The sequence below is a fragment of the Natrix helvetica genome (genome assembly GCF_964273705.1).
Source record: "Natrix helvetica genome assembly, chromosome: 5".
NCBI classification, from domain to species: Eukaryota; Metazoa; Chordata; class Lepidosauria; order Squamata; family Natricidae; genus Natrix; species Natrix helvetica.
The window spans coordinates 51,291,994-51,305,395 of record NC_138551.1 but is presented as its reverse complement, the minus strand read 5'-3'; the positions used below and the strand labels follow the sequence as shown (position 1 = coordinate 51,305,395).

Sequence of the window (13,402 nt, the reverse complement as noted above, 5' to 3'; positions counted from 1 at the left end):
GTGCAATGAGCTCTTAAGCCCCTTTGCCCTGGGGATTATTGGAGGAGCCTGTCTTTCATTAGAGAGCAGACAATGGGGCAGAAGCAAATGTTTGCAAAAAGAAAAAAGAGAGAAGCATAGCCAAATATTAAACCAGAAGTCATAGTTTTTCTTTCTCCTCAGCATTTCTATCTCTCCTTTGCAAATGTGTTGTTTTTGCAGTGCTAGTGACATCCAGCTCTGCCCAAAATGGAGCTGAGCAAGGGCTGGTCTAGTGCCTAAGGTTAAAATAAATGCGAGTTAGTTCCACTTCATGATCCTGAACTGCCAGCAGGAGCAGGAGGTACAGGCGTTTTCTATTTAAAGCACAGCACAGAGGGCAGGTTATAAAAAGGAAATCTGTTCTATAGGCAGCAGCAAAGGGAGCGGGAGGCCGAGTTGGCAGAAGTGGAGGGGGGCAGCTGTTACTGTTGTTGCTATTTGGACTCCCCACCCCCACCCCTCCCACCCCAGTGCTCTCCTTTGTTGCTGGCAGAGCATGGAAAACCCTCCTGGAATCCTCCTATTTTATCACCCCAGACAAGTATTTTGCAGGTCCTGAATAGATAAAGTGCCTCCTACATGTCATGTTAATTAACAGGAGAATGCTCTTGCAGAAAGCGCAAGTGGTATTCTGGGATGGATTTACAAAAACATTTTATGTAACGTTTTTTTTTCTTTTTGGTTAAGTGGAAATGCTTCTGATTCCTGTGAGACTTAGACAACTGCAGAAGGAAAATGCTTGTAAACCCTTCACAGTGCCAAAGCACTGTGGATAACAGACACACTCACATTTTCCTGGAGGCATATAAATCTATTATTACAATTACCCTTACGCCCCCCTTTACGCTTGCTTGACCAGGTGGCTCAGTGGCTAAGACATTGAGCTTGTCGATCAGAAAGGTCGTCAGTTTGGCGGTTCGAATCCCTAGTACAGGTCTTCTGCAGGGGGTTGGACTAGATGACCTCCAAGGTCCCTTCCAACTGTTACTGTTTACTTAGGAGAGGCGACTGGAATAAACCATCACGGTGTAGGTAGAGGTCATCCACATTAACCCCCAGGGCTTAAAGGGCCAGGAGAGGCTTATCTTTTTTCCAGATGAGCATATTTTGGGCTATTACTATTTCCCCTGGTAGGTGACATTATGCTCCTTTGAAATAAAAGCCTGAGAGACGAAACACCCCCCCCCCCCACACACACACAGGATGCCTGGAAAGTAGTAGGTTAAAATTTTCTGTAAATGATAGTGGATCTTATTCTATTCCTGCCACTTGGGTATGTGTGCAAGAGGTCTCTGTGTCTGAACGATTGTGTGTGTAGAAGTGTGTACGTGCTGTGGCATATACATAGAAGCTTCACTGCTGCTGAATAATTGTGAGGTCGGCAATGAAACATTAGATTAATTATACCGAATCTTTCCGATTTAGATATTGTGCATGCACATATACCACACACACTTAACATAGAAACTCAATGCAGCATCTGTTTAGAACAACACTGAAATAGAAACAAAATTAGACTCGAGGCATTTTCAGCAAACAAAACAAAACAAAAATCATCCCTCCCACCCGAACACCTCATTCCAGTAAAATTGGGTTCGGTTTTCATCTAAACAGAGCATCTGCATAAGAACGCCAGAGCATGAGAAGTATGGGAAGATCTGCAAACCACAGATTCTCTAAGCTCTGGTGCTTTATTTAGCCAGTCTGCCTGAATCAAGGGAAGAAAGAAAAAGACACCCTACCATCGTCATCCATGGAAAGTAGGCTTTAAAATAATTTCCTGGGCCTCTTAATCCACACTTTGATGTCCTTTGGCTGGATTCACATAACATGCTAAACTTAATATAACAAAGTACAGTTGTTGTATTGGTATCGTTCAAATAAGCAATCCGTGTTATGCTTTAATTACAGCTATCATAACTATTATAACTGAATTGTAGATGACCGTTATGACCCCAAAATGCCAGCTGAACCATAAATTACCCAATCTTAGTTTCGTCTAATTTAGAATGTTTATTTTTTATCCTATCTTTTCTCCAAAAGATCAAGGCAGTCCATACATAACACCCTGTTGTCCAATTCCCCTTTCCAAACAACATTGTGCAGCAGTTGCGCTGGCCCAAAGTCTCTTAGCGTGTTTCTGTGACTGACACCAACCTCTGCATAACAGTTGCATCAAATAGATGGGCCACTAATGTCTCCTGTGTGAATGAGATGTGAAAGATGCAAAGTCTCTGTTCTTTATCATTCTTTGCTTCTCTTTCCACTTCTTGTCGAGGTTATCCATTCTTCCCAAAGCTGCTTCTTTCATCTTCCTCCATTTAGCCTTTTTAACAGACCTTTCCAATGACCTGTAGTGTGGTAGGGCATGGAGCTGGGAACTAATAAATAACTTTATGGAGTCCAAGGCCTGGCTTGTGTTGTCTTTAACAGAGGCCAGGTCTGGAAATTGGACCGAGTAAGAAGATTGAGCTCTGTCCCCCACTTCTCTCTAGACACAGCAAGAGTGTGAATCTCTTTGCTATCACTTCTGCTGATATCGTTTTCATAAAACACATGCTTATGTGGCAGGGGAAGGACACACACTGTTTTATATACGGGAAATTGAATTAATGTTGGGAGAGTTAGACAGGCTGCTGTGTTCTCTCTCTCTCTCTCTCTTTGTCTCTGTCTCTCTGTGTGAGAGGGAGTGAGTGTGTGTGTGTCAGGGGTGGGTTGCTGCTGGTTTTACTACCGGTTTGCAACGTATGCACAGTCAGTAAAAACCAAAATGGCGGCGGCCCAGTGGCGGCGAGGGAACCAGTTCGGGGCGTGGCAGGCCTGGGTCACTGCCGATTCTGCGACCCAGTCCTGAATTCCACTACCGGTTCGGCCGAACTGGGCTGAACCAGGAGCAACCCACCTCTGGTGTGTATGTGTGAAAGGGGAGGAAGGTAGAAGTTGCATTGCCTACTGTTATCCAGTGGCAATTGGCAAAAAATGTTCTTATCCAAACTCTTATCCTCCATTTCCTTTTGAAGAACCAAATTTCTATGGCTTCAGACTACAGTACAGTAATAATATTGAGAAACTGATTTATTTTGGCACAGTAGGCAGTAACCGTTTTTAATGAAACTGGCAGTAAAGTTTTTCAATAAATCTGTACATCCATCAGCTACTGCTATTTCTTTCCCCAGCTTTATATCATTAAAAAAAACTATCATTTAAATATGACTAATAGTAATTTATTATATTGAAATGGGACAAGAAGAGTAAGGGTCTTGATTTCAGCGATGGTTAGTTACATTGTGGTTCATTGCAATTTGAACTTTTAATTACTTGGGTAACAGAAAATAAATATTTTTTTGCCAATCATCCAAGACATAAACAGAATCAATACCATAATTCCAAACAACTGCCTTCATTGGATAGCTATTTGTCTGAAACGGTATAGGGTTTCCTGCCTAGGCAGGGGGTTAGACTAGAAGACCTCCAAGGTCCCTTCCAACTCTACTATTGTATTGCATTGCATTGTATTGTATTGTATTGTATTGTATTGTATTGATACAGTTTAAAAGTAGCTGGGAATCAGACGGGACGCCAGACTGAGGGAAAAAATGGGGTTGGGTTATTTGTTAATATGTTATATGATCCAGGTCAACACATTAAGGTAAAAGTATAGTTTATTTCTTTAGGCATAGTTTTTTGTTATGTGACCCCATCCTAAAAGAATGTAAGTCTCAGTCCAGATTTGCAGAAATCCAGACTTTTATGCATTTCATAAAAATAGCCAAAACACAAAGCTCAAAGTAATATAACTGTCTTTAGTGCCTGTTCTCAGTTTATATAGATATATATTTTCTTTCTTTAAGATCACCTGCAAAGGCTCTACTACGACCATCATGGCCATAGTGCAGACCTTGCCTGTCTCCATTGAATCTGCCACTGAAGGGGCTTCCCAACTCTCTAATACTGCCAGCTCATCCCCTGCAAACATGGGAAGTGTCAGTAGCCTTATTTCAGGCCGGCCTTGCCATAAGGCCACCTCTGAGTTTGGTGCTTTCCCCCTGCGTGGAAATGCTGGCTCCCAAGAGCTCCTGTGCCATGGACTCCCTACAAAGAAGAGCAGCTATGCTTACGGCAATGAAGAAGAATGGACTGAAGCTGTGTCTCCCATCAGCCCCTGTAGTGATGCAGAAGATCTCCAGGATGACAAGCCACGGAGTGGCATCATCCGTGGACCGCCTCCCAAGTTGGTCCCTGTTTCGGGGAAACTTGAGAAGGTAAGAAAAGGCAATATTTTGGCAGGACCATTAGATCTTTCCGTTTAGAGCAAGGATAGGTTATCTATTGGTGATTAGGCTCTTGAGAACTTGTGCTTCATTTGATTTTTTTTCCCTGGTAGCCAAGGGAGATGATTTCACCCATAAAGCTAGAGCTGGAATTTTGGGTTCCTTAATCATTTTTGAGGTTTAGTTCTTCCCACACAAAGGAAATGGATAGTAGGTCCACTTTTTGGGAGACATGTTTATTTCACTTGACATCTATAAAATAATGGAGGAAAACTACGCCATTCTTGTTCAACATGTGTTCTAAGAATCTTTGCGGCATTATCCTGAATGTTTTGGGGGACTGCCCAAAAAAAAAAAAGCTTGAGGGCTACAGCTTGCCAATTTCTGATCTATATGACAATGAATACAAATTGAACAGTAAAAAAAAAAAATCATAATGCTCCTTCTTCCCCCAGTGGGCCTGCCAAACTTTTCCTACGCTTTAAGTTTGTAGTGAAAGCATGCGAGAAACACACATAATATCAGTCAGAGGGGTTTTCTCCCCCCCCCCGCTTGCTTCTCTAGCAACATAGGAGTAAGGAAGATCCGCCAACCAGTCCATGCTGATTAAAGAACGTTGTGAGTTGTCTCTATCTCTGTTGGCTGTTGGTGGCCAATTGTGATAGCCTTCCTAGGCTGGGAACTGTTCCTAGCCAGATAAAGAAAATGACGCCCTATCTGAAACAAACCTCCGCTGACTTTGTACCAGGATACAGAGGAGCCATCTTTTCCTTTATGAAATGTGGGTATTTCTGCTTGAGGCTTGCTGACAGCGTATGAAGGGGAGAGGGTTTCAGTTCATTTGTCCTTCCTTCATTAAGTTCTGCTTTTTTGCTGTTTCTCAGAACATAGAGAAGACACTAATTCGCCCCACAGCCTTCAAGCCAGTTATGCCCAAGAACCGCAACCTCCCACTGCAGAGCCACTTGGTTCTGCGTCCTGGGACTTCGGTGCTCTCTGAGAGCCAATCCAGCCTAGCCCAGCTCTTTGGTGCCAATGCTGTAAGCGCTACAGAGAAGCTCAGTTCATTGAGCTGCCGTACCAGCTCCCACTCTGGGACAATGTCAGACTCTGGGCGCAATTCCCTCTCCAGCCTTCCCACCTACAGCACTGGGGGCAGCCAGCAAATAGAGCCACTCAGCGTCTCCATAGGCCATGCTAATCTTGACGGCCATGGCAGCGGCAGCTCGCGCGGTCTTACTGGCCCATCAAATTCAGACAGCGGGCGGTCATCCTCAAGCAAGAGCACGGGTTCCCTGAGTGGCCGTGGGCACCCTTCCTCTGACAGTGGCTCCTGTGGGGGGCGTTCCCCTATGCACAATGGCGCGGATGAAGCCCTCCTTGTCCATGAACTTGAAGAGAAGCTGAGGGAGCGTGAAGCTGAGCTGCAGCATTTAAGAGAGAGTCTGGATGAGAATGAGGTGGCCATTTGCCAGGTAAGCTGGGGGTGGGGATGAGGGTATCGTATTGCTCGTTCTGATCTACAGGGGTGGGGAGGGAATGTTTGTTTTCTAAAAACTGCTTCTGCAGGAAAACTGTTCTTATCAGTGACTGGTAGGCAACTTCCACGTAGCAGCTGGTTTAGGGCTGGGACTGGTTGGATTATATTCAACCACTTGCAGGAAATATGAGCTTCCTTGAGGGTCAGATAGGCCAAGTGCCAGATTTGTTTTTCCCTTATTTTTGGCAGCCTCAGTGGAGAAAAAGGGTGGGGGTTTACAGCACCGAGTGGAATACTGCTGGAAAACAATCAATCCTCTGTAAGGATTAATTAGCAGTATGATTTAATTTTCATTATTGTGATCGGTTCTTCTATTATTAGCTGCTTCAACTTTTATTCCTTTGATCTTTCCTCCATATAAATAATTCCTGGAATGTATCACATAATTTTATTATCATTTACCATATAGGTAAGTAATTTTGGAGTATTTCTGCTGAGATCTAATGTGACATAAGAATGGTTGCATGTACCTACATGCAACATCTTCTTGCCAATAAACCTGTTGTTAAGAAAACCGCTGTGTAAAAAGTTCCCTAATCTAAAATCTTGTATTTTAGTATTTTCAGCTAGAGGTTAGTGTTATAGCTTTGTTATGTGCTGAATATCTCAGTATGCAGACATGCTGCTCCTGATCTTGGAGGTGGCATGTTGCCATCGTGACTAATAGTGAAGTGCTTCATGAATTTTTCTAATTCCCTTTTAAAGTCATCTAAGTTGGTAGCTGTCATCACTTCATTGTGTAATAAAATTCAGTTTAGCTAGGTGCTGTGCAAACAAATATTGGTTCCTGAATCTCCCATTGTTCCGCTTCACTGGTTAATCTCAGAGTAGTGTTAGAAAAGATGTAAAACCATTTTTCCTTTCCAATTTCTCCATCAAACAGAATTGTATATCTCTCTATCTACCTTCTTGCTTTTATTTTTAAAATGGCCAAATAGATCTCTGTGTTGTAATTTTGTCTTTATAAAGCAGCACGGCTGGCTGGGGAATTCTGGGAGTTGAGGTCCACAAGTCTTAAAGTTCCCAAGTTTGGACACCCCTGCTATAAAGAATTTGCTTCACCCTCTGAATCATGCTATTTTTTTGGGCACTATTTCATCTCTGTTTTAATCTCTTTCGCAAACTTTGTTCTCTTCCTGTCTGGAACAACCACTGTGGCACTCTTAGAAGTATAATTCTGTCCTCCTTTAATGTTTATAGTCCAGAGTCTTCCTTAACAGTCTGCTCACAATTTATTGTCTTCCTTAGAACTTAAAACAGCTGCAGCTATGCAAAGGAGTAATATTGGCCTCCTTGTTTGAGGCAACTTTTGGGAAGGAGGATCACAGTTACAGAAAGCCCAGGATACAAAGGGACTGCAGGTAGTCTTTGACTTGCGACCACAGTTGAGCCCAGAATTTAGGTTGCTAAGTGAGAAAGTTGTTTTGTGAGCTTTGCTCCATTTTACAAATTTTCTTGCTACATTTGTTAAGTGAATCACCGCAGTTGTTAAATGGATAGCAAGATTTTAAAGTGAATCGGGCTTCCCCATTGACTTTGCTTGTCAGAAGATTGCAAGTGATGATTGCATGACCCAGGGACACTGCAGGAGTTGGTTATAGGTCAGGGCTAGTTTCTAACATTGGTTTCCCCCATCTTCCTTCCAGGTATATGAGGAAAAGCAGAGGCGCTGCAAAGAGGAGATGGAAGAGCTCCGGCAGGGCTTCAGTGCTAAGCTGCAGCAATCAGCCCAAAAGGCTCAGCGTAGTCAACAGGTGTTGCAACTACAGATTTACCAGCTCCAGCAGGAGAAGAAGAAACTCCAGGAGGATTTTGTGCAGCTGCTGGCTGAGCGTGAGCTGCTGGAGCAACGCTGTGCCACCTTTGAGCGGGAACACACCGAGTTGGGGCCCCGGTTGGAAGAGACCAAGTGGGAGGTAAGTGGGAGGGATGCTTTTCTGTAGTTCTTGAAATTCGTGGAATTGAACGAGGCATCAGCATTAAGAATGGGGATTCTCATCCTAGCTAGACAATGACAGGTGAGAGAGAGATCAAGCTTACTTTTCCAGTAAGCTGGAATTACCATAAAATTATACTGCACCACCATTTTAAATGTTTTTGCAAATTGGTCACACTAGCACTCCATGGACTTTCTCACATTCTAACGCACAGTTCACACATTATATTACTTCATAAAATATGGTTCTATTTAATATAGATTTTTATCTCTGGTTCATAGTTCAGTGTATCATATGGATTCAGCCCACTGTATTCTAAGTTAACTGTGATTAAGCGAGCAGTGTGGTGGCCTAGTGAGGAAGATGTTCACCTCCCACTCAGAAGGTTGAGAGTTCAGTCCTAGGTAGCGGTAGATGTTTCCCTCCTAGAGCATAAAGAAAAAAATATCTGTTCCATGTAGGTGGAAGGAAGGGCATCCTGCCAGCAAATTGTCATGCTCCATCCCAAGTCTACCCTGAATTAAGGGACTGTTGTAAACAGGGAAAAATGTAATTAAATAAAATAAGGGTTAATATGAATCCCAGATAAACAAACGCACACAAATTTTTATCATATTCTGATATGGTTTTGGAAATAATGTGGGGGAAAGACAGCAGAAGAGGGAAAATAAAGAGAGAAGAAATGTTACCCTGAAATACTCTCTGTTTGCTGATCTATTGTATGTAGAGAAGTACAGGAGAATGTTCATTCCATTGAAGTTATTGGGTTTTCAATCTCATTCTTTGCTGACCCGAAGATAACTTTGAGTTGTGATCTATCTCAGTCCATTTTTATTCCTGAACTGAAAGGCAACAGGTGCTCTCATCATTCGTATCACAGAATCAGATCTTACCTCTGCTGATCTTGACTTGGAACACCGTGGCATGTTCCCCGTCATCTTATATCTCTCTTCCTTCCCACCAGGTTTGCCAGAAGTCAGGTGAGATCTCATTACTGAAGCAACAGCTGAAGGAGTCTCAGGCAGAGGTCGTGCAGCGGGGTAATGAGCTAGTGTTACTCAGGGCCCAACTGAGAGAAGCACGGGCTGAGCTGCAGACGAGCGAAGAACAGGCCTTGAGTTTGCAGGAGATGGCCCGTACAAAAGCAATGGAGTTAGAAGTATGTGCCAACGAGTTGGCCAGACGCAAGAGTGAAGCAGAGCTGCTACGTGAGAAGGTAGGGAGGTTGGAGCACGAATTAGATGCCTTGCGCAGCACTAGTGGAGAACTCTGCCCCCTTTTGGCTGAATGTGATGAGGTAAAAGCTCAGCGACAAGCAGCGGATACCCTGCAGGGTTTGCGTGCACAAGCTGAACGTCTGCGCACAGAGCTATTGTGTGAGCGACGCCGTGGGGAGGAGCAACGGGAAGTTTTCCAGGCTGAGCGTATCACTTGGCAAAGTGAAAAGGACAGAGTCATCCGCTACCAGAAGCAGCTGCAGCACAATTACATCCAGATGTATCGGCACAATCGCGATTTAGAGTGCCAACTTCGCCATCTCAGTCTTGAACTTGAGGCCCGGGACATGGATGAATATGAGCTGCATGGAAGTGAAGGCATCTGCTTGGAAGAGATTGCAGCTACTGAGATCTGAACATGCCTGTAGAAGCTGTAGTGAATGGGCCACACTGCCACAATGAGATACTGGCCAGGCTGGAGCATGTTTATCCGGGATTTTGTCTGACTGAGCAACTGAGAATGCAGTGAATCTCAGATCAGTAGTGGAAAGAGATACCTTTCCAGTTGTAAATCCCAGTGATAGAACTTGTTCCGTCACTTAAACTTGGTCACGAACTCTCAATAAGTCAACAGTGTAATGGCTATTAAAAGTAGAATAGTGTGTGAAGCCAGGCAGCTTGCCTTAACTCTAGGAGGTATAGGAGGACCCGGTTAAAGATTTCCTGGCCAACCTAGGAGAAGGAGAATCCAAATCCTTCCCTTGAAAGCAGCAGCAGCAGCAGCAGCAACCTTTATTCCAGCATTTCACTGGAAATGAAGCAGGAATAGCCTTTGCTTTTGTAAGGGGGCTGTTAAACGCTGCTGCCTTTCAAGTCCCAATGTTAATTGGCCTTCCGTAAGACCTTGGGAATCACCACTTGCCTCTTGCTCTTTGGGCTGGTTGGAGATGAGGGTAGCATGGATGGGAATGCCAGGATTGTGTAGAGCACTTTTGCTTCTACTCTGCTCCTCTGTTACCTTTATGTAATGACCCAATGGACTGCCAGCCACCTTTTGCTGAATTTGAGGAGATTTAGCTGTTCAACAGCTAATTAGCTGCTAATCCAGTTAGGTGCCAGTTTTAGGCTGGCTGAGGAAGCTTTGTCTACGGAAGGCTTTTCTTGGATTTTTAGTCCACTTCTCTGCTGTATGTGAAGTATATCTTTTTTAAAAATCCAAACACACAAATGCATACAATCAAAGCCTGTACTATGGACCCTGTTACTGTGCAGATGAAATACATTTGCATTTATTTCCTTTTTTGCACATGCATCCTATAGTTATGAAGGGCAAGGACCTTTGTAGGCAGTTCTTTGGCCAGTAGATGATGTGGGCCAAAGAATTGGGGATCTGGGCATTAGTCCAAGCTTATTTCTTTTTATAGGACAAAAATGTTAATAAATTGTACTAGGTTCAAAGCTGATTCTCAGGATTCTAAATTCTGTTATTTTTAAAAGCCGAAAAGAAAAGAAGTCCTTTGGCTTCTCCCACATAAAGCTTTGTAGGAAGACCCTATGCTAAGTTTTTTTTTTTTAAAGGGAAAGCATACTGACTCCAATGCTATGGAAACAGAAACCCAGCCTCTCTCTCTCTCTCACCTAACCCCCCTCCCAACCCCAAATATTGCTGCATCCATATTATTGACTTACCTGAGAGTAAGAGTGTTCAACTCACTGGGACTTGCTTCTCGGTAGGCATGTGTAAGAGTGTATTATAAAAGCCAAAGATACTTAAAACAGATCTCAGGATTCGGTTATCCCAGGAGCCTATCTCTAGATTATGGCACCAAAATTTGGCAAATAAAATGTTGGAATTCAGTGTCACTAAATTTTGTGCACTTATTTTACTTTCTTTTGCTTTTGTTTTTTTAAATCCAGAATATTTCTTCCCTTCAATCCTTCATCCTAGCTCTATACCAAATATTTTGGCTCCACTGCTTCTGTTCACATCACTTTGTCATCGCTGGCCTCCTCTCCATTCTTGAAGGGCGAGTTTTAAAATAAAGCCTAAGCATAGCACACCTATTGGCTGTGGGGGGATCTGGATGACTCTACTTCCTCTTACTTACCTTTTCTGCCCCTGGTTGGAACGCTACTCAGTGTGTCTTTCTCATGACTTTGTTTGCCTGGGTATGTCTCTCTCACCACTCACCTTCATCCAGCCTCTCTACCTGTTTGCCCACCAACATCCATGTCCTGTTTATTTGATGGTCAAAGATGGCTGAGTTTAAATCTCCTGCATTTCCCTAATAGTAGTCTTGTTTCCTTCTACAATATCCTCTATATTTCCACAAGCTCCATTTCCCAGGCACCCATATTCCCTTCCCATCATTTTTGCAAGATCTGGTCTAGTCTGAACCATGATCATTGTGAAGTCCTACAAATGTTTGCAGGGCAGTCTATCCTGTTGGGATACAATAACTAGTTTTGTTATCTGCTGAAGATTAATTGCAAACCAGTGTATGATTCCTAGTCTGTGTATCTTCCTCTCCTTTAAAGCCCTCCGTGCATCTGTACTCGGAATCAAGTTTATTGATTGCATTTGGATAGAATAACTTCAGTGGGCACTCAGTCCGGACCTACTGTTGATTTTCTACCCTCACAGGCCAGTGACAACTGCAAGGAGCTCTTTTCAAAGAAAAGAAGTTCTGTTTGTAGAGGGTAATGTTGACCTACCCAGTCTTCTATAAAGAAAGATGTGGGGGCTACTAGATTGTTAACTGACCTCCTCTTTGTCTTCCAGTATATGCTCAGGAGAAAACGGTCAGTGAAACAGGGTAAGTCAAAATTGTGGACTGCAGACAAGCCATTCCCAAAGGAATTGGGCTGACAAAATAGCCAGTTAACTACAGTTTGAAGTGCTCTCTTTCCCGGAGAGAGATGAATCCTCTTTTCAGGCAAAGTAAACAAACTTCCTTGAGGTTATAAGAGGCTGAAGAGATTTGGATCAGTGGGTTGAATAAAGGACCCTGACAGCAGGTTTTATATTTTGGTTCCAAGCCATGAGAATCAAACCAGACAGGGCAAGGCATGCTCACTATGTCAGCTTGGTTAGATTTTGTTAGCCTTTTTCCTCTGGCTATAAAAAAGTCAACTGCCCAGAATTGGTGCTTTGGCTGGGAAGCAGCCAAAGTACAGCATACTGCAGTTTTGACATCCTATTTAGGCCAATCCGGGAAGAATTGCCATATTGCTAGAATAGAGAGCAGCTGCTTTCGGTTAGCTTAGTGTAACTTTTGCTTCAGGTCTTCTTATTCTTCTTTATGCAAAAAGGAACAGATAGAAAAAAAAATGTGAAGGGTGTAGCCCAGCTAGAGTTTGGGACTATTTGTAAGAAGATGATGGCATTTAGCTACACTCTGGAAATTATGTGCATTCCAAGAGAAGAGGCAATCTCAGTTCACTTCTGGACATTGTTCCCTTTCCCTCCACTATTACGAGAGCTTGCAAAATGGGTGTGTTGACACAACACCATTAGACCAAAGGAAAAGCTTGGTGCATGTCATTTCTATAACTATTAGCAACTTATACCTCTCGCTTAACCCACTTTAAGCACCACTGTATATTTTTCTTTTACTTTATTTCTGAAATTGTATATTTTCCAGGTGGTGTAAATTTTGTTGTACAAACCAAAAGAAAAGTGTGAAATAAATAAATAAAAACTAAGAAATTGTCTGTTTTCTTTTAAGAAAAAAGTCACATGTAAATTTAATGGATGGGACAGTAAATCGTGGAAGGACGAGCAGAGGATGGAATTATCCTAATGATGGACAAAGGCAGATATAAACGTTTATAGCACAGAGTATGCTTAATAAATTCTCATCCCTGATCTTGTTCCTGGGTCTAAAAACAAAAACAGAGTTTAAATCAGGGGTGTCCAAACTTGGGAACTTTAAGACTTATGGGAATTGAAGTCCACAAGGCTTAAAGTTTCCAAGTTTGGACACCCCTGGTCTAAATGAACTTCTACCAGTATTGCATTTTTTCTGTCTTCCCCTCTGGCTGGTGGGGGCACTTTGTAAACAGCTGACAATTGTTCTATATGAGAAATATTGATCTTGAAATCAGCCAGTGATGATCTCCAATAGTTACTTCAGCTCGGGAATAAGAAAATGACAACAATATTCTTTAGTTAATTTTCTTAGTTGATAACCAACACAATCTTTAAGACACTGTTGGATCTGGCTTTTAGAGAACACCACAAAAGCAGTAATTTAATTTTTTTTTTAGTCTTGAGTTCCTTGCTGACTTGCATTTTTTGCAATCACTGAAAGTGGCTTTGAGACCAGATGCAAAACATTGAACTAACTCTTTGTTTTCCTGGGTGTTCTTTTGGGGGATCACTGCCAGTTTGTTATTCACTCAATAATGGATTTA

At 42.7% G+C, this 13,402-nt stretch overlaps 1 protein-coding gene across 3 annotated transcripts in view; it reads left to right on the top strand.

Moving 5' to 3' along the window:
• LZTS2 (leucine zipper tumor suppressor 2) overlaps positions 1-12,695 on the top strand; it is a 75,640-nt gene extending 62,945 nt beyond the window's left edge. For all 3 annotated transcript variants that reach the window (XM_081956436.1, XM_081956437.1, XM_081956438.1), the window contains 4 exons: positions 3,873-4,283; positions 5,177-5,767; positions 7,479-7,748; positions 8,734-12,695. In XM_081956436.1, the coding sequence (XP_081812562.1) occupies positions 3,903-4,283; positions 5,177-5,767; positions 7,479-7,748; positions 8,734-9,402 (1,911 nt within the window). In that variant the 5' untranslated portion in view covers positions 3,873-3,902 and the 3' untranslated portion in view covers positions 9,403-12,695. The remainder of the gene's footprint in view (positions 1-3,872; positions 4,284-5,176; positions 5,768-7,478; positions 7,749-8,733) is intronic.
• The last annotated feature ends 707 nt before the right edge of the window (positions 12,696-13,402 follow it).